The 23,499-nt window shown below is 34.3% G+C and overlaps 1 protein-coding gene across 2 annotated transcripts in view; it reads right to left on the bottom strand.

Moving 5' to 3' along the window:
- The window catches only part of LOC6031073 (putative sodium-dependent multivitamin transporter), an 89,381-nt gene extending 68,891 nt beyond the window's left edge, over nt 1-20,490 (bottom strand). For both annotated transcript variants that reach the window (XM_038263118.1, XM_038263119.1), the window contains exons 1-5: nt 20,103-20,490; nt 13,940-14,418; nt 8,052-8,240; nt 7,831-7,979; nt 6,749-6,910 (exon numbers count right to left, since the gene is read on the bottom strand). In XM_038263118.1, the coding sequence (XP_038119046.1) occupies nt 6,749-6,910; nt 7,831-7,979; nt 8,052-8,240; nt 13,940-14,123 (684 nt within the window). In that variant the 5' untranslated portion in view covers nt 14,124-14,418; nt 20,103-20,490. The remainder of the gene's footprint in view (nt 1-6,748; nt 6,911-7,830; nt 7,980-8,051; nt 8,241-13,939; nt 14,419-20,102) is intronic.
- Between the last annotated feature and the right edge of the window lie 3,009 nt (nt 20,491-23,499).

Here is a 23,499-nt window from a genome sequence, read left to right as displayed (position 1 = left end):
TTTTTAAACCATTTGTGGCCTTACTAAATAACATTGCGCACAGAATAATGTATCAACGGATGTGGTAAAATTAGTATCTATATTTCACATTAGGACCCAATTGGTAACTTAAATTTTTAGTGAAAAAAGTGCTGTAATAGTAGTTTATGCAACAAGTTGCAAAAAGAGGATTTTTTCAGCACGAGTCGTACATTTATCCAACGAGGTTCACCGAGTTGGATAAATACGAAGAGTGCTGAAAAAATCAAGTTTTGCAACGAGTTCCATACAACATTTTTTGCAATTCCGAAAAACACCCTTTGAATGGAATTGTATGTCAAATGTTTATATATTTAGTCAAAGTACCGTTTAAATCAAAACAATGTTGAAAAGTACTACTTTTCATAACAAGTGCTGAAAAGTTCAACTTTTCAGCATCCATTTCAATGCTGAAAAGTAAGAAATTTTCAGCATTTGTTTCTAAAAGTGTTGCTATTCGATTCTATTATTTTTGGTAGGAAAAAGTAGGCTGTTTCGTCGTTCGAGTATGACAGGAAAAGTAGGGGAACAGCATCTAATTCCAGCGTGCTTCTAATGATGGCAGGTCAGAACTTTGACATTCAGTTAAAGCTAATTAAAAGCGTTTTCAACTGAACTCGAGTGATAAATAGCTCAATAAGAAGTGAGCAAGCAAGTTTCTATCAGTGCTTGACCTGCCAAACATACAAGAATTTCCCCTAAGTTAATTCGTAGATTTTGATAAGGTTGTCAGATCTTAACTCATTTGGACTCGCGGAAAGGTACTTTCGAATACGCATTGAACGATGGGATATGTGAGACCCTAGGTAGCGTTCTTTTATTACGTAACGCAGCGTTGGGGGGAAGGTGTTCAGAGGTCGTGTTACGCTTCATACATATTCTTTTAAATTCGTATGAAAATTTTGTTACAAGGGGGGGAGGGGGTCAAAAAATTCGATTTATTGCGTTACGTAATAAAAGAACGTTCCACAACTTTAAAAAAATTATAATTACTATTAATATGATAACAACTCCTAAAAGAATTGTCCGATTTTTGATCTATTGAACGCTTGAAAAGGTCTAATGATTACGCATCCAACAATGAGTAGCATAATGAACCTGGACATTTTTTTTTTTTTTTTCAAAATATCATAAATTCCACTTTAAAAAAATGTGTAATTATCCCTTAACTAATCATAACTTTTGATGTTGTCAGATCTTCAATCTATTGAACATGTTGGAATGTTCTTTCAAATACATTTCTAAAAGTATATAATATGTAAAGTTTTCTTTCAAAAACCACCCTTTTACAATCTTCTGGACTTAAGTCAAAATCTTTTTTTTTTCAGCATAAATTTCGAAGTACACTGCCGGCTGACCAGTCCTCAGTTAAGTAATTGAAACAGCTTTCCAATGAGCCTAAAACATTGTTGATCTGATAACCCTATCAAAAGTTATGAGCACTTAAGTGTTATTTATACACCTTTTAGAGTCCGAATCTCAGATAATTCGATTAAAATTATGTCCGGGATCATCATGCAACCAGTCGTCAGTTAGGTAATTGAAAGACCTTCCCAATAAGCCTATTACATCGATAATGTAATAACCCTGTGAAAAGTTATGAACACTTAAGTGTTATTTATACACTTTTTAGAGTCCGATATATCGGACAGATACTTCGAAGATATTTCGAATGAAATGGTCTGGGGTCCATCATGCGACCCGTCGTTAGTTGGGTAATTAAAAGACCTTTCCAATAAGCCTATAACATCAAAATCTAATAACTCTATCAAAAGTTTTAAGCACTTAAGTGTTATTTATACACTTTTTAGAGACCGGATCTCAGATATTTCGATTAAAATTATGTCCGGGTTCATCATGCAACCAGTTGTCAGTTAGGTAATTGAAAGACCTTTCCAATAAGCCTATTACATCTATAATCTAATAACCCTGTCAAAGGTTATGAGCACTTAAGTGTTATTTATACACTTTTTAGAGTCCGGGTCCATCATGCAACCAGTCGTCAGTTAGGTAATTGAAAGACCTTTCCAATAAGCCTATTACATCGATGATCTAATAACCCTATCAAAAGTTATTAGCACTTAAGTGTTATTTATACACTTTTTAGAGTCCGGATCTCAGATATTTCGAATAAAATGAGGTCTGGGTCGATCATGCGACCCTTCGTTAGTTAGATAATTAAATCACCTTTCAAATGAGCTTTAAACATCGAAAGTCGAATAACCCTATCTAATATATGAGCAATTAAGTCTTGATGTTAAGACTCAACTCGACTTATTGTCTGATTACAATGTATACTAGTTTTGGCAGGTATGTTAATGTAGCGATCAATTTACGCAGTTTTTCCAATAACTGTATTTGGATTCTGCAAGAAAATCCGTCATTTAAAAAAAATGGTATTTGAAAGTATTTTCTGATGGTCCTAAAATACAATCCTATCAAAAGAAATGAGTAACGAAGCTGTTATTATTAAATATTTTTAGGGCGAATGATGCTGTTTTGGGTATTTTATAGCTAGAGTGCGATTTTGTTACAAATCTGTTGTAAGAAGATTAAACGTGTAACAAGGTAGTACACAAGACGATTTAATATATGATTGTGAGGAAGGCTCCAACAACCTTAAGGTGGATTAAGTAACGATTTTTGGTATTGTTTTGAACAAATATTTCGCAGATTATTGCTGAAATATTCTTTTGTGGTAAAATTTCAAAATAATCACCGCATTATCGAGTGACAACCACCACGTGGAGTGTGAGTCTGAGTGACACTGAATGCGTGTGGGTGTGCATGTGTACGTCTGTGTCAACGTGTCTGTTTCCCAGCGAGTCTCGTTTTTGCGTTCCCCGCGAGATAATTTTCAATCAGCGCGCGCGCCTCCTGGAACGCTGAACGAAAAGTAATGGAATTAAATTCAGCTAAATTTATAAACCCACCACGGCACGACACTCTGTATTGGCGTGACAGTTGCTGGGGTTGTGTGGGTCCTCGGAATGACATCACATGTGGGAGGGGGCGTGGGGGAATAAGCATTTCAAGCAACCACCCAAAACGCCCCTGACCCACGAGCATAAAGAGAGACCTTTTGCGATTGTGGCCTCGAAGGACGATTCACCAGGATGGCGGGTGGAATTTAATGTTTCGTCCTTGCTGTGTGGGAGTGCTGCTCGTGCTCTTTTGCACTTTACAAAAGTTGAATGTGAAGGCACGTGGAAAAAATATCGGAGCAAGGACTGAAAAATAAACCACACACACACACAAACATATATTCTAACGGCTCAATAGTGGTAGAGGTAGAATTGCCTGAATTGAAGGTGTGCTGGGATTTTTTTGTTGTGGCTTCATTTTAAGGACAAAGTGCGTCATGAGACGACGCCTCCGGGAGCAATCGACATAAATGAGATTTGGGTATTCGAATGCAAAATTGAATGTTAGCCACTTGAAGAATGCTGGTTTTATTTTTTAATGTTGTATAGGGTACTGTTGTATACAACATTAGATATGTTTTGTAATATTGTGTCAATAGATATCCTAAACTTAATCTAACTAACTGGCAATAATAATTCAAATCGTTGGCCAAGCAAGTGTAACTTGGGACCACTTTAAATCAAATATTTACCAACAATTACAATCACATCTAGCAGAAAAATCTAATCCCATTGTACACATTATCATTCTGCCATTACGCTCTGTGAACCTGCATTAACATAAATCTTCGTGAGCAAAGGTAATCAGTTAAGTGATACTCCACAATCAACAGTGTACATAATAGTTTGTCTTTTCCGGAGTCAAGAATAAAACGGTTTTTCCGCTATTTTTTCCACGTTCCTTTCTGCTACATTGTTTCCACGGGCACGCTGGAACAACGCAACAACACGGGATTGCCATTTCGCCAGCCCCTGCTTTCACTTAAGGACACACCATTTCTGCAGGATTATGTAATAGTACTGCACAAATGGTAAAGCATTGCTTGCTCGCTCACTTCCACTTCCCTTGCGCGACAGGGACAGAGTAGAACAGAAAATTAACAATTTTCATTACAACAATAAACCACCCACTTCCTACTGCTGTGAGTGTGGCGTGGCAGCCACTTGTCTCAAGAAACCGTGTTGAAACACTGCCCGGCCACTAGACGTGATCTACGCCCGGGAACGCGGACCCGGAGCCCGAACCTGGGCCAGAACCGGGCAGTGTCAACCTTTTTCCACTTTACGCGCTTTTCCACCATCATCGTCGTCGTCGCTCAACAAAACAGAGAGTATACTCGGCTGGGCGGAAAAAAGGACAATCACGGGATAACGACAATGGTTGATCACTTTGCTGACATCCACTTTTGCCCGAGCGTGAGCACACACACACATCTACCCACACTCTACGCTGCGAGAAGGTCCCGGACGTGACCCCGGAATGAAACCCGAGGACGTCCAACAGCCAGCCAGCCATCCAGAGCGTCGAGAAGCAACGGAATTGAGATTGTTAAAGCGATAAAGCACTATACTTGGCTATGTTGTACATGAAGTCCTTAGTTAACTGCTAGCATGCAACAAGCTGTACAGAACAACGGATCAACGGTGCGATTCTGTGGAAGCAATTGGGGGTTGGTTGGATATGACGTAGCACAAATGAGGCAATTTCAGAAATGTCGACTTTTCCATGACACAGCTTCCATACCAAATGAAAATTAAATGTACATTCGTTGATCCCCACTGCCCTAAATTTGCTACGTCTTTTTTGAATGTACTCTGGAACTTTGTAAGTTAAAAGAATGGGTCGCCGAAAGCATTTTGAAAACAAAGTTTGCAATAAGTCGTTGACATACAGGGCTTCAGCTTTAGAACTTAGGTTCCAATGTCCATTTGAGAATCTAAAATACTTAAAAAATAAATAAATAAAACAACAACAAGTATATTCAAAATCCACTAAAAGTCTTAACAAAGCGATGTAAAGGAATATCTTATCAACCAAAAACGGATCACAGATTTGTTTTCATTTCTCAGTGCATTTGGAGTATTTTTTTTGTAAGTTTTGTTTTGTAGTAGGAGCAAAAAGGTAAAGCGGGTTTTCAAGCTGTCAAAATAGTTAGTTAGCACGAAACTCGGATTTTATATGAAGATTTTCAGAAAAGTGAAAATTTGACAATTTTCCGGGCAAATTTCACCGGATTTTTTTCTGTGGGGTTGTTAAGCATGCCAAACTTAACCGAAATACGCCTTTAAAACACAAATATTTAAAAAAATAAATAAATTCAACTAAACGCGTTTTTCGGTTCAATTTGACATGCTAAAAACCCCCACGGAAAAAATCCGGCGAAATTTGCCCGGAAATGGTCAAATTTTCACTTTTCCTAAAATCTCCATATAAAATCCGGGTTTCGTGCTAACTATTTTGACAGCTGGGAATTCCCGCCTTACCTTGTATGTATCAGTTTTTTGACAATGAAAACCATGTGAAAGTTGAGTACAATTTGGGTGATAACAAAACAAAAACCTGTTGTTTTTTTTATCTTTCTGTGTTTCGGCAAAGCTTTTTATGTAAATTTGAAGTAATTTTCTAAACTTAAAATGAAATATTTTCAAACTTGGGCAACCAAGAGCACAATTGAAAGAAAACGAAAAATTATTTCAAAAATTAACCTTTGGATTCATTTTATTGAGGTGCATTTTATCAACATTTCTCTAAAGTACTTTTTGATTTAACATTTCGTTTCCAATCTCAGAATTAATTGCTAAATATTGAGAATTTTGGAATGGGCCTCGATTCAGGCTCGAGCTCTCAGTGGGCTTAAGCTATTTCTCGGTAATATCTCATTTTTTTCCTTTTTTTAATCCAAAATGGCTTCATAAGGTAATATGGAAAGTCCCTACGCACACGGATGGTTGCAAAGAAATTTGATTTTTGAAGACAAAAAAGTGATGCACAGAACTTGTCATGACCGTCTTTATCATAATTGTAACTAGGTCGTTGCAAATGTTTTTTTTGCAATTCCGTCTTGAAACTACTTACTTTTCCTGTCATTCTTGAACGACGAAATAGCCTACTTTTCTGTACCAAAAATAACAGAATCGAGTAGTAACACTTTTCAAAATAAATGCTGAAAAGTTCTACTTTTCAGCACTCAAATGGGTGCTGAAAAGTTGAACTTTTCAGCACTTGTTTCGAAAAGTAACACTTTTCAACATTTTTTGATTTAAACGATTTATTGACAAAATACATGAAAATTTGACATAAAATTTCACTCAGTGTGTGTTTTTTGGAATTGCAAAAAATGTTGTATGGAACTCGTTGCAAAACTTGATTTTTTGTACGACTTGTGCTGAAAAATCCTCATTTTGCAACTTGTTGCATAAACTACTATTATTTTATATGATTATGTTTCTGCATGCCAAAATAAAAGAGGGTGAGGGCTTGACTGAACAACAGGGTGGCATGTTTTTTTGGCAAAAAACTAGGATTTGTGCCTGCGAAGTATTGAAATTTAAGATTTGTGCCTGCCTCATAATATTGAAAATTTGCGCGATACTTGGCTGCTTCAAAAATTATATTATTTTTAAACCTAAAAATGTTGCATTTTAAACCATTTAACTTTGGTCAACCCTGCAAGAAAGTATCAACGAAATGCAACTCGCTGCAGGTATGCAAAAAAAAAACAATTCAAAGAAACACATCACTTGAAAAGACATGGCACCCAAAGCGCAGAAATTGCAAGGATTATCCCCCTGTCTCGTGGACTCACCTGGAAGGTATCCGCAATAACGACGGCCTTCATCCCGCCCTGCGACGAGTAGAAGATACACACAAAGTAAATCAACGCGACAGCCACGTGCGTATCCAGACCTGTTGCCTTGGAGAGGGCGATCGCCGGTGCCAGGACGGCCACCGAAGTATAGAACGACATCTGTAACAAACGCAAAAAAAAGCTGAGCTGAGTTCAGAACGGAAATAGCTGACGGGTGGACGGAGGGCGGGCATTGTACTTCCACACGCGGGAAAATTCAATGGAAGATTATGCTGGCTGGAGACTTCATCTGAGTGAGCACTTCTTCAGTGTATTACACGAGATTGGATGAGCTTACATGAGTAGGAACCACTAGCAGAATAGAGGAAGCAGCGCAATCTAGAGTCAGTATGCATGCCACGTGGCTGACACACTACTGTCTATGCTCAAAGAGGATAGAAAGGTGAGCAGTAACTAGTAGGATTACAGGTTGTTGGAGCTTCCACGTAACAAAGGGTAAAGTCTCAACTGTTGAGGGGAACTAATTCTTTGAAATAGAAATATTACCTTTTGAAATTGATGTAAGGAAGTTTTTTTTTAATATAAAACGGAAATCTCATCTTTTCCAGGTAATTGAAAAGGGTTGAAAAACTTACTCGGACTAAATAAGAACCTTTTTGCTTACGAAGGATCTTTTGCAAGTTATAATTGTTAACCGATAAAAAGTTTTGTCGCCACTTCGTCTGCTGATCTTGGGTTCCACAGCTCAATCAAAGGGACTCCAATGCTTGGCATCTAATTGGTTTTCCCTCATCACGAAGTCAACCAATTTCCCACCAATCCTACCGTGTGGGAGCGAAATAAAATGATTTTCGTATGCCAGTTGGGTCGACTGAGGAAATTTCATCAGAAAGTTGATTAATTACCAGATTTTGGGATTGGTTGATTGAATTTTGAAGTTAATTTCTGAGACGCAAAGTGGTAACAAGAACCGGGACTTTGCATACTAAGCTTTCCCATCAAAAGGTCCCGTAATTTCGGTCTCCACGTGGGAATCTGCGTTTGATAAACCCCCTTTTGAGAAAGGATCAAAGTCTTACCTGCAAAATGTACAAAATTCCACCGAAAACTCGAAGTTTGTTATCGAACCGCATCCCCAAATACTCGTAGCAACTGGTCAGATTCAGCTTGTAATAGATTGGGTAGAACATCTTCACCGCAACGGGGATTACGAGCAGGGCAGAAATAACTGAAAATCGAACGAGCTGATTACTTCGCGAACGAACGTTATAGCCAAACCCCTCCCGCAAATGCGTCTTACCAATCAGCGCGTACTGGGTTCCGCTGAAGAACATCTCCGAGGGATTTCCCAGAAGTTCGATGGCGGTGATGAAGCTCGTCGTCAGGCTCAGCGTTACCGGGAAAACAGTCATGCCAGAACCGAGCAGAAACTCGTTCGATTCGGGATCCGCATCCTTTTTTGGCTTCACGAAATATCCATAGAATACGCCTGGAAGTTCAAAGAAAGGTGCAAATGTAAGAAGTAAACAGGTGAAATCGAAGTGGTAAACAGCAATGGCAATACGACTTGATGTATGCTGTGAATTTGAAACCAAAAACTTTGTACATTTGATGCAAAAATCTTCAATAAAGTTATTATAAACTTTAAAATAAATTACAATTCGAAATTTTAAAGCAAAATTCTTGGTAAAATTGTTTTAAAATGCATCCTACTCGAACACAATTACACTACAGCTGTATACTAGGGTGTTTCAGCCAAACAAAAAAGTTCTCAGATTACGGCAAACCGAGGTTCCCCTTGTAGAGGATACCCATAGGGACCCTCATGCCAAATATCAGCCCATTTGGTTGAGAATTGGCCTGTCCCCAGCGGTTTAAAGTTTATATGGAAATTACTATGGGATTTTTGTGCTTTTCGTTCAATCGTTCCTACAGGTCTGGGGACAACATGGATTCGTGCAAATACTAACCATAAAAAAATCGCTGCACGATATCATTTTAGTAAATAAGTTATCTTGCAGAGAAGTTTTTTTTTTCTAAAATATTCGCAAGATAACTTCATTTTTAGACCAAATAATTAAACGGATAAATTAGTTAAACATAAAAAATAGCTTCAATTCCATTTGGAAAATCACATTTTGCAATAAAATCTAAATTATAGAACCAGGAAACAAGAAAAGTTCAGGTTTGGTGATCAAGTATTTAGGCCGTTGCAAATATTTTTCACGGAAAGAAAAATTTCGTCAATACTTAGATGTATTGAAAACTAATAATTGCAAAACAACACGGCAGGTGTAAATGTATGTTAAAACACTTTTTCATTCAAATGGTAATACCATGGCTTGTGATTTCATTATTTTTTTTACTTTTTTTTTTGTTTGTCGAAGGGCATTAATATTTAAAAAATATCTACAACAGCATGAAAAAAAAACAAACAAATTAATTTCGTACTGAAAATTCTATCTAGAAAATATTTAATTTATTGATTTTATCCAAAGTGAAGTTAATCAGGCTACAATAGGTCCATGAAATTATCAAAAAAAATTGCAAGAAAGGATTCTAAGGTTTGCAGTACAAAATTAATTTAGCTTAATGTATTTTAATAAAAATATTCGAACGTTTATTTTGACATAACATATATATATCTTGTATCCTGCTTCTATACAACTTGCTTAAACGAATCGAGAATTATTTTTTCCAAAACTGTAGTTATCTCGCAACAAGTTTTTTTTAAATTTATTTACAGAAGCTATTTATTTATCAAAACGTTCACGTGGTTTGTGGATGGTCCCAAGACAATTTCTGCCATCTAAAACATGCAACTTTGCTTTAGATCTTATAATTTTTAGAACCTTGTATAGGGCGTTCTTTTTCAATGTCACTACTTAGCATTACAATATTGATTTATGGAAAGTTGAAAATTCGCTTGGTTAAATATTACCTCTTTTTTGGTTATTTTGCCTAAACAATGTAAACTAATGTGAACTTCAATAGAAACTGAGGATTTGGTATACAAAATCTGTCTTCGTTTTCAGAAGTAATAATACCATCTTTTTACTGAAACTTTAAACATAATACTGCATTTCTAGACTGTATTTTTTTCAAAAGCAGAAAAAAGCTATGCTTCCAAATATCCCGCTGAATAACTGTGGGATGTTATTAGACCGTCCACCGTTATGGAACATCTGATATTGAGCAATTCTCTCAGATTTCGGTCATTCGATTTTTTTTTGTATTTTTTAATCCGACTGAAACTTTTTTAGTGTCTTCGGTATGCCCAAAGAAGCTATGTTGCATCATTAGTTTGTTAGTTTGTTGTTAGTTAGTATAAATTTGGCAGCTGGCCATACAAAAATGTTGTATGAAAATTCAAAAATTTGTATCTTTTGAAGGAATATTTTGATTGATTTGTTGTCTTCGGCAAAGTTGTAGGTATGAATATGGACTACACTGAAAAAGAAATGATGTACGGTAAAAAAATTTTTGGTGTTTTTTTATTTAACTTGATTTGCAAAAATACACTATTTTTAATTTTTTTATTTACGCCCTTTTAAAATGTTAGTCTTGGTTTTAAAATTTTGAAAATATTTTTTCGAAAAGATCGGAAAATTTCACGACTGTTTCATATTTTAGCATTGAAAATCGGATCATTAGTTGCTGAGATATCGACATTGGAAAATGGTGTGTTGTTTGGGTGGGACTATCTCAGCAACTAAGGGTCGTATCAACAAAGTTCAAAAATGCAAAATATAGAAAATTTTCTCAGCTTTTCAAAAATATTTTTTTCAGAGGTGGGCAAACATGTGCACTAATTTAAAAAATGAAAAACTGCGACTATTTTCAAAAAAGTCACCTAAAAATGGTTTTAACTTGAAAACGGTGCACTTTATCAAAATTTTACAAAAGTACTTTTTGATTGCAAATTTGATTTTACATAGAAAAATGAAGTTTAAAATTTTTTGCGACCAAGTTTTCGATTTTTTGAAAAAATCAGTATTGATTCAAACATTCATAACTCGCTCAAAGATTTTTTGCACAACCTGGAAATTTTTGAAAAGTTGGCATTTGATGTCCTCTAAAACATATTAAAAAATAAAAACGTTACTCAATCCACCTTTAGGTGACTGGTGCCTTCCTCACATTCATAAAGCAAAGACACTACACATCCTCCAAAAAATGTATAAATAACACTTATTTTTTTTATCAAATTATCTGAGATCCGGCCTCAAAAAAGTGTATCAAAGTAAAGTACTTATAACTTTTGATAGGGTTGTCAGATCTTCAATCTTTTGGGCTTGTTGGAAAGGTCTTTTGATTACCTATCCAACGATAGGTCGCATGATAGATCCGGATAACTTTTTCATCAAAATATTTGAGACCCGGCTTCAAAAAAGTCTATAAACAACACTTAAGTGCTCATAACTTTTGATGGGGTTGTCAGATCTTCAATCTTTTTAACGCATTGGAATGGTCTTTCAAATACCTTTCTAATAATATATAGCATGACGGTTTTTCTTACAAAAACCACCCTTTTTATAATATTTCAAACTATGGCCAAATCGTTTATTTAGCATAACTTTTGAAGTACTTTTCTAAACTTCATAATATTAACTAGGGTCTTGTGGGACCCCAAGACAGATCGAATGAGACCAAAACGCTCCAAATCGGTTCAGCCAGTCCGGAGATAATCGAGTGCATATTTTTCGGTGCACGGACTCACATCCAGACACACGCACAGACATTTGTTCAGAATTTGATTCTGAATCGATAGGTATACGTGAAGGTGGGTCTACGAGGTCAAATAAAGAAGTTCATTTTTCGAGTGATTTTAAAGCCTTTCCTCATAGAGGTGAGGAAGGCAAAAATAGTGTTTTTTTGCAAATCAAGTTTTAGTGACAAAAAGTGAAAAAAAAAATCACATTTTTTTTACCGTGCATCATTTTTTTTCAGTGTAGTCCATATCCATACCTACAACTTTGCCGAAGACACCAAATCGATCAAAAAATTCCTTCAAAAGATACAGATTTTTGAATTTTCATGCATCATTTTTGTATGGCCAGCTGCCAAGTTTGTATGGAAAATTGTATGGACAAACTAATGATGCAAAATGGCTTCTTTGGCACCAAAAAAGTTTCAGTCGGATTAAAAAAATACAAAAATTTAAATTTAAGAAAAAAAAAACGATTTCGTAGAGAATCGCTCTATTAAACGATAATATAATGGAGCAATTCTCTGAGTTTTCGGTCATTCGATTTTTTGTATTTTTTGCTGTTTGTATCATTTATCATTTTGTCCATAATTTTCCATACAAATTTGGCAGCTGTCCATACAACAATGATATGTGAAAATTTAAAAATCTGTATCTTTGAAGGAATTTTGATCGAGTTGGTGTCTTCGACAAAGTTGTAGGTATGGATATGGACTACACTGAAAAAAATGATACACGGTAAAAAATTTTGGTGATTTTTATTTAACTTTTGTCACTAGAACTTGATTTGCAAAACACTATTTTTAATTTTTATTTTTGATATGTTTTAGAGGACATAAAATGCCAACTTTTCAGAAATTTCCAGAATGGGCAAAATCTTTGACCGAGTTATGATTTTTGAATCAATACTGAAAATCTAAATATCGGTCGCATAAATTTTCAAATTTTCGATGTAAAATCGAATTTGCAATCAAAAAGTACTTTAGTGAATTTTTTAAAGTGCACCGTTTTGTTATAGCCAGGTAACTTTTTTGAAAATTGTCGCATTTCATTTTTATAATTAGTGCCCATGTTTGCCCACCTTTGAAAAAATATTTTTGAAAAGCTGAGAAAATTCTCTATATTTTGCTTTATTGAACTTTGTTGATGCGACCCATAGTTGCTGAGATATTGCTATATATTGATGTTTTCTAAGTCTCACCCAAACAACCCACCATTTCTAATGTCGATATCTCAGCAACTAAGGTCCGATTTACAATGTTCATTCGTGAAATTTTCCGATCTTTTCGAAAAAAATATTTTCAAAAATTTAAAATCAAGACTAACATTTTAAACGGGCCAAACATTCAATATTACGCCCATTTGAAATGTTAGTCTTGATTTTAAATTTTTGAAAATATTTTTTTCGAAAAGATCGGAAAATTTCACGAATGTCTCTTGTTTTAACATTGTAAATCGGACCTATAGTTGCTGAGATATCGACATTAGAAAATGGTGGGTTGTTTGGGTGAGACTTAGAAAACATCAATTTTCCTGTTTTTTAGCCTTTGCATAGCAATATCTCAGCAACTATGGGTCGCATCAACAAAGTTCAATAAAGCAAAATATAGAGAATTTTCTCAGCTTTTCAAAAATATTTTTTCAAAGGTGGGCAAACATGGGCACTAATTATAAAAATGAAAAACTGCGACAATTTTCAAAAAAGTTACCTAAAAATGGCTATAACTTGAAAACGGTGCACTTTATCAAAAATTCACTAAAGTACTTTTTGATTGCAAATTCGATTTTACATCGAAAAATGAAGTTGAAAAATTTATGCGACCGATATTTAGATTTTTTGAAAAAATCAGTATTGATTCAAAAAATCATAACTCGGTCAAAGATTTTTTGCCCATTCTGGAAATTTCTGAAAAGTTGGCATTTTATGTCCTCTAAAACATATCAAAAAATAAAAAAAATTAAAAATAGTGTTTTTTTGCAAATCAAGTTCTAGTGACAAAAAGTTAAATAAAAAATCACCAAAATTTTTTTTACCGTGTATCATTTTTTTTCAGTGTAGTCCATATCCATACCTACAACTTTGTCGAAGACACCAACTCGATCAAAAAATTCCTTCAAAAGATACAGATTTTTAAATTTTCACATTTCATTTTTGTATGAACAGCTGCCAAATTTGTATGGAAAATTATATGGACAAACTAATGATGCAAAATGGCTTCTTTGGGCATACCGAAGGCACCAAAAAAGTTTCAGCCGGATTAAAAAATACAAAAATTAAAATTAAAGAAAAAAGACCGATTCCGTAGAGAACTGCTCAATGAAGAAAATCATACAGTTTCAAAAACATAAAAAATATGAGTTTCATTGATTTCAGTGAGTGCAGTCGTAATTTTGTCATTATATATATGTTTCATGGATCAACCAAAGTTTTAATTTTTTTTTTTTTTTTTTTTTGACACCCTAGTGTTCAACCAACTTACCTATTCCAAGGGAAACCACAAGCATAAACGCCAGCGCCGAGTAGTCGTACGGGGTAAACTCTCCCCGGTGGGCGTTTTCCTCGCTGCCACATTCAGGCCACTCGCCGTCACTTCCGGCATGTTCCTGGGCCACAACGCACCAAGCCGCCAGGCCAATTACCGCCACAACACCAAACAGCTTCATTGTTCTAAATTGTCCTTTATTGTCTCTTTCACTAATCAACTAAACTATCACAACAGCTTTTGTTTTGTTCTTTTTGGTATCAATTAATAACTTTGTTTAAAATCGGTTGATAATTTTTAAGATCACTTTTCAATTGGTTCTGAAGGCGAATAGTTTACATTTCCGTACGCACCCAGTTTTGTAAGTTTGAATTAAATTTACGATTGTTCCTAATTAATATCACAGTAAAACTAGCACCAATCAGCAGCGCTCTGCCGACACCCGGATCGTCCCAATCTGGAGGACGCTGCTTTATCTGGAAAAAAAATAAGAAAATAAACACCAATCAATTTTATTTGTCCACCATATTTGAGCTCAACGATTCTCAGGCTATTTGCCAATTTCGGCAAAACTCGACCAATTTACGCATGATGGGTAATAGAGTGGAAGATATAAATCCACAAAATTTGGACCAAAGTGATAATTTGTGAAGGCTAATCGTGCACAAGAAGATCAGCGGCTTGCTTAAAAATATATAGGTAGCCGCAGCATCGAAGTGATAACTAATAGGTAAATATTTGCAAGTCATGAAGAAAGCCACCGTGACAAGGTTCATTTTAAATTTAACTCGTCTCACTCGCGCGTTGATTCGCTTATCGAAACTGTCAGTCATCAATTATCCCCACCAAACAGCTCAGATTTTTCGAGACAGTTTTACAGCCAAGATTGGGGTTGATTTTTCGACGATTGATAAAATAAAATCACAGACAATTGCACCAATAACAATGTCATTAGCTGTTGAATTAGCAACGGCTGCTGATAAGGTGTGACGTGCCGTCTGAGATTGGAGCTGTCTCAAATTTGCTAGACAAATGTCCGCTTATCAATAGACGGGAGGTGAGCAATTTACAACCAACAATTAAGACGGTTGCGATGTTAATCATAATTGCAGTACAGAACACCACCATATAGTAAAGGTAGCTTATATAATGCAATCTTTTCATAGAGAACTAATGCAGTAATTCTAAAAAAAGTTCCCAAAACGTGTCTTCACAATAAAAAACATCAAACAAACATTGATGATGATATATTCAGATTTTTTTTTTGTTTAAACATTGTTTAACAATTTTTTTTGAACACTTTTGTTCTGATATTATTTGTGCTACAGCAGATTAAACTGGAAAAGTGTACGATTTCCTGAATATGAATTTATAATAATATCTATTATGTTTAAATCATAATCAAAAATTGTTACTCATTTTTGCCAAGCAAATAATCAACATAAAGGGTTTTTTTTTCATTACTCATAACCCTTTTGTCTTAAGCTTAAAAAGGATGGAAATTTTGTGTGCCATCCCTCATATTTATTTGACAAATTCCACAAATTAACATCAATGTGTCAAACTGTCGAAACAGTCACACATAATAACCCTTAACTCAAGGCTGCACAAACAAAAAAAGGGATAACAATCAACTGCTATTACAGCAAACAAGTCAACAACGGTCTTTTTCCACGAATAATTCCACCCCCAGCAAACAGTCATCGCCGCCGCGGCTACTGGTTCATCAGAGTAAAATTCCCAAACGGTAGAAAAGACAAGTCCAAAGTGGCTCCGATCGGCTGCGATCTGCCACGTGCCAGATTGATCTGCATTTATCCATCCCACACCACCGTTGCAAGCAGAATGGACGGATCGAGCAACGAGTTGCAACGACAAGCCTCAAGTGAATGAACGACATTCGAGCAGAATGTTGACCTGCCGGCGGTCGCCGGTTGGGCTCGTCTACGTACGAGCCCCGAAACAGCTGTGTTTAAATGCCTTGACTGCGTAAAATTGAGCGACAGGTTTTTATGTTTTGCTTGTCGTTCGGCTGATAACGGACCAGAAGCGAAAGATAAACAAATTCGGAATATCGCGCGCGCGAAACGATTTCGGAAATGATGTACGATGAATGCGAAATTTTGATTGCGGGGGATCGTTCGAGACGGTTTAAACAGATTGGGCATTGTTGAGGCCAGTTGTCTGGTCGACAATTATTAAAACTAATCTTGCAGGCGTACTTTACTCATTATAGAAAATTCGCTTTGAGCAAGTTAACTTCATTTTAGAAGCATTTTCAAAGATAAGAAAATATTCATAATTTAAAAATATTGTTTTGATAAATTTAAAAAATTGCAATTCGAGAACGAAACCTCAAATGTGGTTGAAAAGTGACAGTAAAGCGGAAAAGTGGTAAAATCACTTATTTTTAGAATCATAAAAATAAATGATGGTAATAACGTCATGATTCAAATTCCAGGACGCTTCGAAACCCGGGCACCTCATCTTGTTTTATCAATTATTTAAGTATAAGTTCGCATTATGAATGTAAAAACTGTTTTATTTGATGAATTCAACATCAATTTTCATTTGAAGTTTGTTTAAACGCTGTAGTTAGTGCCAAAACAATTAAATAAAATAAAATTATAAGTTTATCAAAAAAATCGAAACATTTCACTGAAATATTTCATAAGCGTCCGATGCACCATGAAGGCAAAGCAGAAATTTATGGTTTTGATTTCCTAAAGTTCTAGCAGCCCTTCACTAAGGGAGCGTTCTTTTATTACGTAACGCAACAAATAGTCAGCTGTGTGCTATCTTGTGACATAGACCATTTTGGTCGAAAATGAGATAATGATGACGTTTTGCTATACTTAACAAACACTACAAGATGCTTTAACCCGATTTTGGAAACTCGCTTCCGTTTCCCGGATATCGCAATACACACTTGTGACATAGACCAATTTATCATCAAAATGATTGGGCACACTTGTGACACATCATACATGTTGTTGGAAAATGTGGATTTTTTTCTTGTTTTTCACAAATTAATGTACACATATACTTTCGCAAGGCAATGCAACCTTTTGTTTATAAAAATATACTGATTAAGTCGGATAATCTATTGATTTAAGTCTATTTTAGTTTGTATGGGAATTCTGTGCACACTTGTGACACGTAGTACAATTTACTTTCGAAACACACTTGTGACACGTGCTTTTCAGATTTTTGTTTACATAATTTACTGTATCTTTTAACCCTCTACAACCCAACCCCGCCTCTAGACGGGCTTTGATTTTAAAAATCGCCAAAAATCCATTTTTCAACCAATTTTTGATCTTCAAAAAGCATTGGAAAGAAGAACTTTTCAATTTTTTTTTAAATTTTAGGGTTGGAAGATTGACTTGTTTCATGTAACTTTGCCAATGTTTTTAAAAATGTATTTTTTTAGGGGTCAACTTTGGCTGTGTTTTTACTAACATTTCCTATATTTAAAGTAAAAGAAGTATACAGTAATTTTCTAGTGCCCCAGGCTATGCCTCTACGCATTTATTTACAATTTAAATGATAATGGTTCCATTTTATAGCAGAAAATGTGAAAAACATGCAAAAATTTGAAAAAGTTACTGTAAAAACATGAAAAAATTAGATAGGCAAAATGTAATGATAGGAGGTGATACAGTAGGCCAAATACTACCAAAAACAAACATAAGCTTAACAAAATAAATGCAAATTAAAATACTAAAAATGAAACAAGAAAAACATAAAACAAGAGAAGTAAAGTTTTTCGTAGAACAAAAGTTGCTCAAAATGACCTCCTGAACACGGGAAAAATAAAAAAAAATCGAAAAAAAATTTGGGCAGTAGAGGGTTAACTGGTGTATCCAAATTAGTTGAAACTTGGAGCGTTTGTTAAGCGATAGTATACGAACCGATTGCTTCAAAAAGTTTGGCTCTATCATTTATAGTTTTGAAATAATTTACCAACAAACTTTAAAAATCGATTTTCTCGAAAAGTACTAAATGGCCGTTGTCACAAGATAGCACACAACTGACGAAATCGGATTTTTAGACATAAGCATAATTGAGTGTCCGGAATTCGAAGCAAAAGTGTCCGGAATTCAAATCAGCTTTTATCAGTGTCTGGGATTCGAAACAAAACAAGCCATTTTAATTTTAAAATTCTGATTAATTTTTTTTAGAAATGACATATTAAGGGAAATACACGAAATAAAAAGCGTATGGATTTTTTTCTCTGTTCTCAAAAATATGAGCATTATTCTCTACCAACTCACACTAAATCGGGAAAAGTTGCCCCGACCCCTTTTCGATTTGCGTGAAACTTTGTCCTAAGGGGTAACCTCCCAAGTAACTTTTTTTTCCAGGAGTTCTACAAGAGCTCTTCAAGATAGCTGCAGCATAGCAGTTTGGACCGCGGTAGGATAAAACTCTCTTCAAGTACTCTTCCAAACTCCTGAAGAAGTTTTGAAGAGAATTTTATCCTACCGCGGACCAAACTGCTATGCTGTAGCTATCATGAAGAGCTCTTGTAGAACTCTTGGAAAAAAATGTTACTTGGGCTTTGTTCCTGAAGAGGTGTTTTTCAATAATTGGCAGCCTGCAACGGTGATGAGATAGAAATGTGCTGTCAAAGGGACTTTTATGTAAAATGAGGCGCCCGATTTGATGGCATACTCAAAATTCCTAAAATCGTATTTTTCATCGAAAAACACTAAAAAGTTTTAAACATTCTCCCATTCTCCGTTACTCGACTGTAAACAATTTTGGAACATGTCATTTTAAGGGAAATTTAATGTACTTTTAGAATCTACATTGACCTGAAGGGTAATTTTTTCATTTAGAACAAAATTTTTAATTTTAAAATTTCTTGTTTTATCTAACATTGCAGGGTTATTTTTTAGAGTGTAACAATGTTCTAAAAAGTTTTAGAGCAGACAATTACCAAACTTTTTTTTTGTAAAATCGCGATAACTCGTGATGTTTACAAGTATGATATGTATACATATCAAAATTTTTGTAATTGTCTGATCTACAGCTTTGTACAACATTGTTACACTCTAAAAAATAACCCTGCAAAGTTAGAAAAAACACGAAATTTGAAAATGAAAAATTTTGTTCTGAATGAAAAATTACCATTTGAGGTCAATGTATATTCAAAAGTACATTAAATTTCTCATAAAATGACATGTTCCAAAAAAATTTACAGTCGAGTTACGGAAAATGGGAGTGTTTTTAAAACTTTGTAAGTGTTTTTTCGATGAAAAATATGTTTTTTCGGAATTCTGAGTCCCTTTGACACCAAATTTCTATCTCATCACCGTTTCAGGCTGTGAATTATTGAAAAAACACCTCTTTTTTCGCATGTTCAAAAATGGAAGGGGTCGTACCGCCCCTCCTTCACGAGATATCAAAAAACGGACCTCGGATTCGTGATCAGGAACAAAAGTTACCCCTTTGGACAAAGTTTCACGCAAATCAAAGAGGGGTCGGGGCAACTGCTGTGTGAGATGGCGGAGAATTGCCCATGTTATAAAAAATGTTCATTGCAAAGTTATTCACAATATCAGGGAACTTTGAAGATTGCATCATGGAATATGTTAATTTCCAGAATTTGTTGGCTATCTGACAACATTTCCAGGAATTAGCATGAGTATTTTTATAACTGGGTAGACTTTATTTCTTAAGCGTTTTTTATAAAATTAATGTTTTACTAGAATTCGTCCAGCATTTCAAAATATCGCTGAAAAAATATTATTTCAGATGTGATTTGATTTTATTTTTTTAAACATTTTTAACATTTTTAAGAGGCTGGTATAAATTTTATTTAAAGGTATGATGATTTTAAAACACATATCAAAAATCTTTTCAATCCTTACAAATAAAATTTCCACTCACGTGTATCTACTGCTTGCTTCTAATTTCCTTCTATTGTGACAATTTATTTTCTAAATTGATCGATTTGCCTCATGACTAAACCCATCACGTTCTTTTCAAAAAGCTTCTAACTTGCAACTAGTGCAACAAGTTGTGCTGCGCTGGTCCGTACATTGAAACCCGTATTTCTTGAAGATTTCCAATGATAAAATTCCACCATTTGTAACTATCAAAACAAACATGAAAAATCACTCATGCAACACCGCACCGTATCTCAACTTACCACCGCCGAATCCCCGCTTGCGATGGGGACTTTCTTTAATTTGCAGGAACGTCCTGAACTGAATCTGCACAATCAGCCCCAAACTGTTTCGGTATTTCATTCGCTTGAGGGCGGAACTCGACAGAACATCAGGACGAGTTTTCTTCTTTCGGGGATCCAATGTCGGAGTTTTTCTTGCAAGAGTCCTTGGAGAGTAAATTATTGTGGTTGCACTTGCTATGAGTCCCTTTTTTCAATGATAACGTATGAATTTTACACTCTGAGATTCTAAGGTTCTAAATAACAATTCAATCAATATTTTCCAAAAAACGACTTTTTTCCTGTCTTCGAAATCACTTCTGCACAAGCGCGCGCGTCTCCACCGAAAGCTCGAAACTTAGTAAGACGGTCCAATTGAATCGGCTATTACTTATAAGCAATTCGGAGGCTCCTCCAGCAATATCGGCTAAACACTCTCGCGGGAAACCACACACACACTTTGTACCCTCATATCGTGTGCGAGAGATGCTGAGAAGAAGCAAACCGCGCGCGCAAACGTAAGTCACTCTCGCCGGGCCAATTTTGTCACGTTGTAGAACGTCTGAGAATTGCTAGTTGGGGCGGAGAGAGGGATAGAGAGCCGAGCCAAACATCAGCTGTAATGTCATCTCGGGCCATGCTTCCGTTTTGTTCGCGCCAGTCGAAAACAGGTGCTCGACGATTAACCCGGAAATGTCGAATTTGTGGTGTGGATTCGTGGGCTGAAGATTTAAATTTAATTTAGTCTCAATAAAAAAAAATCCAAACATAATGTTACTTTAAAGTTTCTCGGAGCTTAGAAAAATTAACGTTAAGTCAAGAAATTTGATACGCTCAATTTATTTATTTATTATCAATGTATGTCAACAATGCATTTTCTGGTTTTAAAAAGTTAAAAAGTTATCAAAAAAAAGTATAATTTAAATTATTTGTTCAATTTTGATTTGATCATGTAGCTTTTTGTTTTCCAATGTTATTTGTTCACTTATATTTAACATAATAAAATTAAAGCATGGTAATATTTTTTTAACTCCAATTATTGTATAAAAAACCCTGAAAAAATGACACTGATTTGACGAATCCGAGATTTATTTAAACAGTTGGAGTATTTTGATGTTTTTTATACGAGAAAAAAACGTGTATTATTGTTCAAAAGCTGTTATGAATATTGTGGTTCTGCAATTATCACTTTCATTCAAATTGAATGTTTGCCTGCTGTTTTTCTATAAGCTTAACATTTATTTGGCATAATTTGATTCGGTAAAAAGGAAGTATCAAACTTACGAAAAAGGGGAAAATACAACAATTAAAATCCCCAGAAGTTCAGTAAATTTTTGACAGAAAAAACTTTGAATGGCAGAAATATCCTTATTTTAATAATTTGCTATTATCAGTCTTTAAACTAGGGCGTCCAATTTTCCCGGGTTTTTGAATCATGAATATACTTTCTTTTTTTTCAAGAAAATATAAAATTAAATAGAAAATATTTTAACAATTTTCTGTTCATCTATTTCCACACAAAATTTGAATATCCAGACCAAAATTATTTTTTTTTTTCAATTTCAGGAATTCCTGGACAAAATATGAAAAATCCCGGGAATTCCAGGGATGGTCGCACTACTTTAAATGCATTGGCCTGAATTTGACTGTCTCAAACTCGGTCTCAAATTTATTTGAGATTCATAAGAGATGAAAATAGGTTGTTTCGTTCGCCGAAAATGGGTTTTATTCTTCTGTCTGTTATACTCGTAGAAAATCTTTTCTATTTTTCAACGTTCTTTTAATAAACATAAGATTATTCTTGACAAGACTAATCTCCCGAATAAAGCATAAAAAATCTTTTATTCACTACTTTTCTATGACTTTTAAAGATTTCCAAAGTTAAAATCAAAACTAGAACCTACTGTCTTATCATTGCAAAATTTTTTATAAAATATTACTAAAACTATCTAACTTACTTTGCAGAACCATTAAAGCTAAATCAAAATATCTTATTAAATCTTTTCATCTTTGAAGGCAACTTTCAATAAAAAAAAACATGATGGACAAATATAATCAGTAACTGATTTTCATTTATATTGTGGCACTGACACTGATCAGAAAACAAAAATATATTAATTATCATGCAAACATAAACAGTAATCAATTTTTTTTAAATGGCAATTTTGGTAAATTTTGCACAAGCAACAGAAATACTTTGATTAAGTCTTAAACCAGAGGTGCCCAACCTTTTGGCCCTGCAGGCCAGATTTAATTTTTCTGAAACTTTGGCGGGCCGGAATTAATGTTTTATTAAGTTAAAAAAATAAACAATTGTTTGCATAACATTATTATTAATTAGTTCTTTTTAAAGTAGATAAATTAATAAACAATTGCTGCAAATAAAATTTATTTATCTTTATTTTAAGATAGAAAAACAAAGGAAACTTTTAAAAATGTGTTTCTTGATTTATTTTTATTATGATTTTTTTTATTTTGTTCCCTAAAATTTAAACTTCTCAACACAATAATAAAAAAATCAATGAGGAATGATAAAATTTATTGAAACGAAATTTTGATTCAAATCTTCTTTACAATTATCACTTTTTGCTTTGTTGTGCAACTTTATTCAAATATTTTACAAAACATTATATTAGTTCATTTATTTAAGTCAGTTTTAACTTTCCTGGCCAACCACAACCTATAAAATAATAAAAAATATAAAACACAAAAAAATAAAAAGTTATGAAAAAAAAACAAAATTATATTTGTGCTTCTTGATTTCTTGAATCATTTTGAGATATTTTATTAATCTTTATTTTCAGTATGGATCATTATCAATTTAAATTTTTTTATGCAAAATTTAATCACTGAAAAGTTGATCTGAAAAAAAATAATCAAGTTCCTCAGAAAAGAAAAAAAAACTAAATTTAGTGTCTTTCTCTGCATTTTTAACAACAATCTAAGGTTCTTCATATATTACGCATTTTTACAATAGTGATAATTTTGTATTCTTGCGCAAAATTTCAGTTTAACAAGTGATTCTGAAAATATCAATACAGACATGATAATAATTAAATTTAAACATAAAGAATGTTTGAATTTGAAACAAAACATTAAAGAAAACGAAAGCAAAATCCAAATAATACGTTTAATTAGCAACATATTATTGGTAAAACAAAAAAAAAAATACAGCCGAATCTCTAGTTCTCAATATCCAAGCGACCGACAATCTGCAAAATGAAGACTCGATTGAAATTTGTTTTTTTCTTGCTAACCAGCTATGGGAGAGAATCATGGCAACGTCCAGCAAACAAAAACAAAGAAATGTCAAACTCCCTTCAAAGCTTCGGTTTCTCAAAGAAAAATGTCTAAGCAAGCCATGAGAAAGTGAAATTTT

The sequence above is a fragment of the Culex quinquefasciatus genome, chromosome 3 (assembly GCF_015732765.1).
Source record: "Culex quinquefasciatus strain JHB chromosome 3, VPISU_Cqui_1.0_pri_paternal, whole genome shotgun sequence".
Lineage (NCBI taxonomy): Eukaryota > Metazoa > Arthropoda > Insecta > Diptera > Culicidae > Culex > Culex quinquefasciatus.
This window is presented reverse-complemented; position numbering and strand designations above follow the sequence as displayed.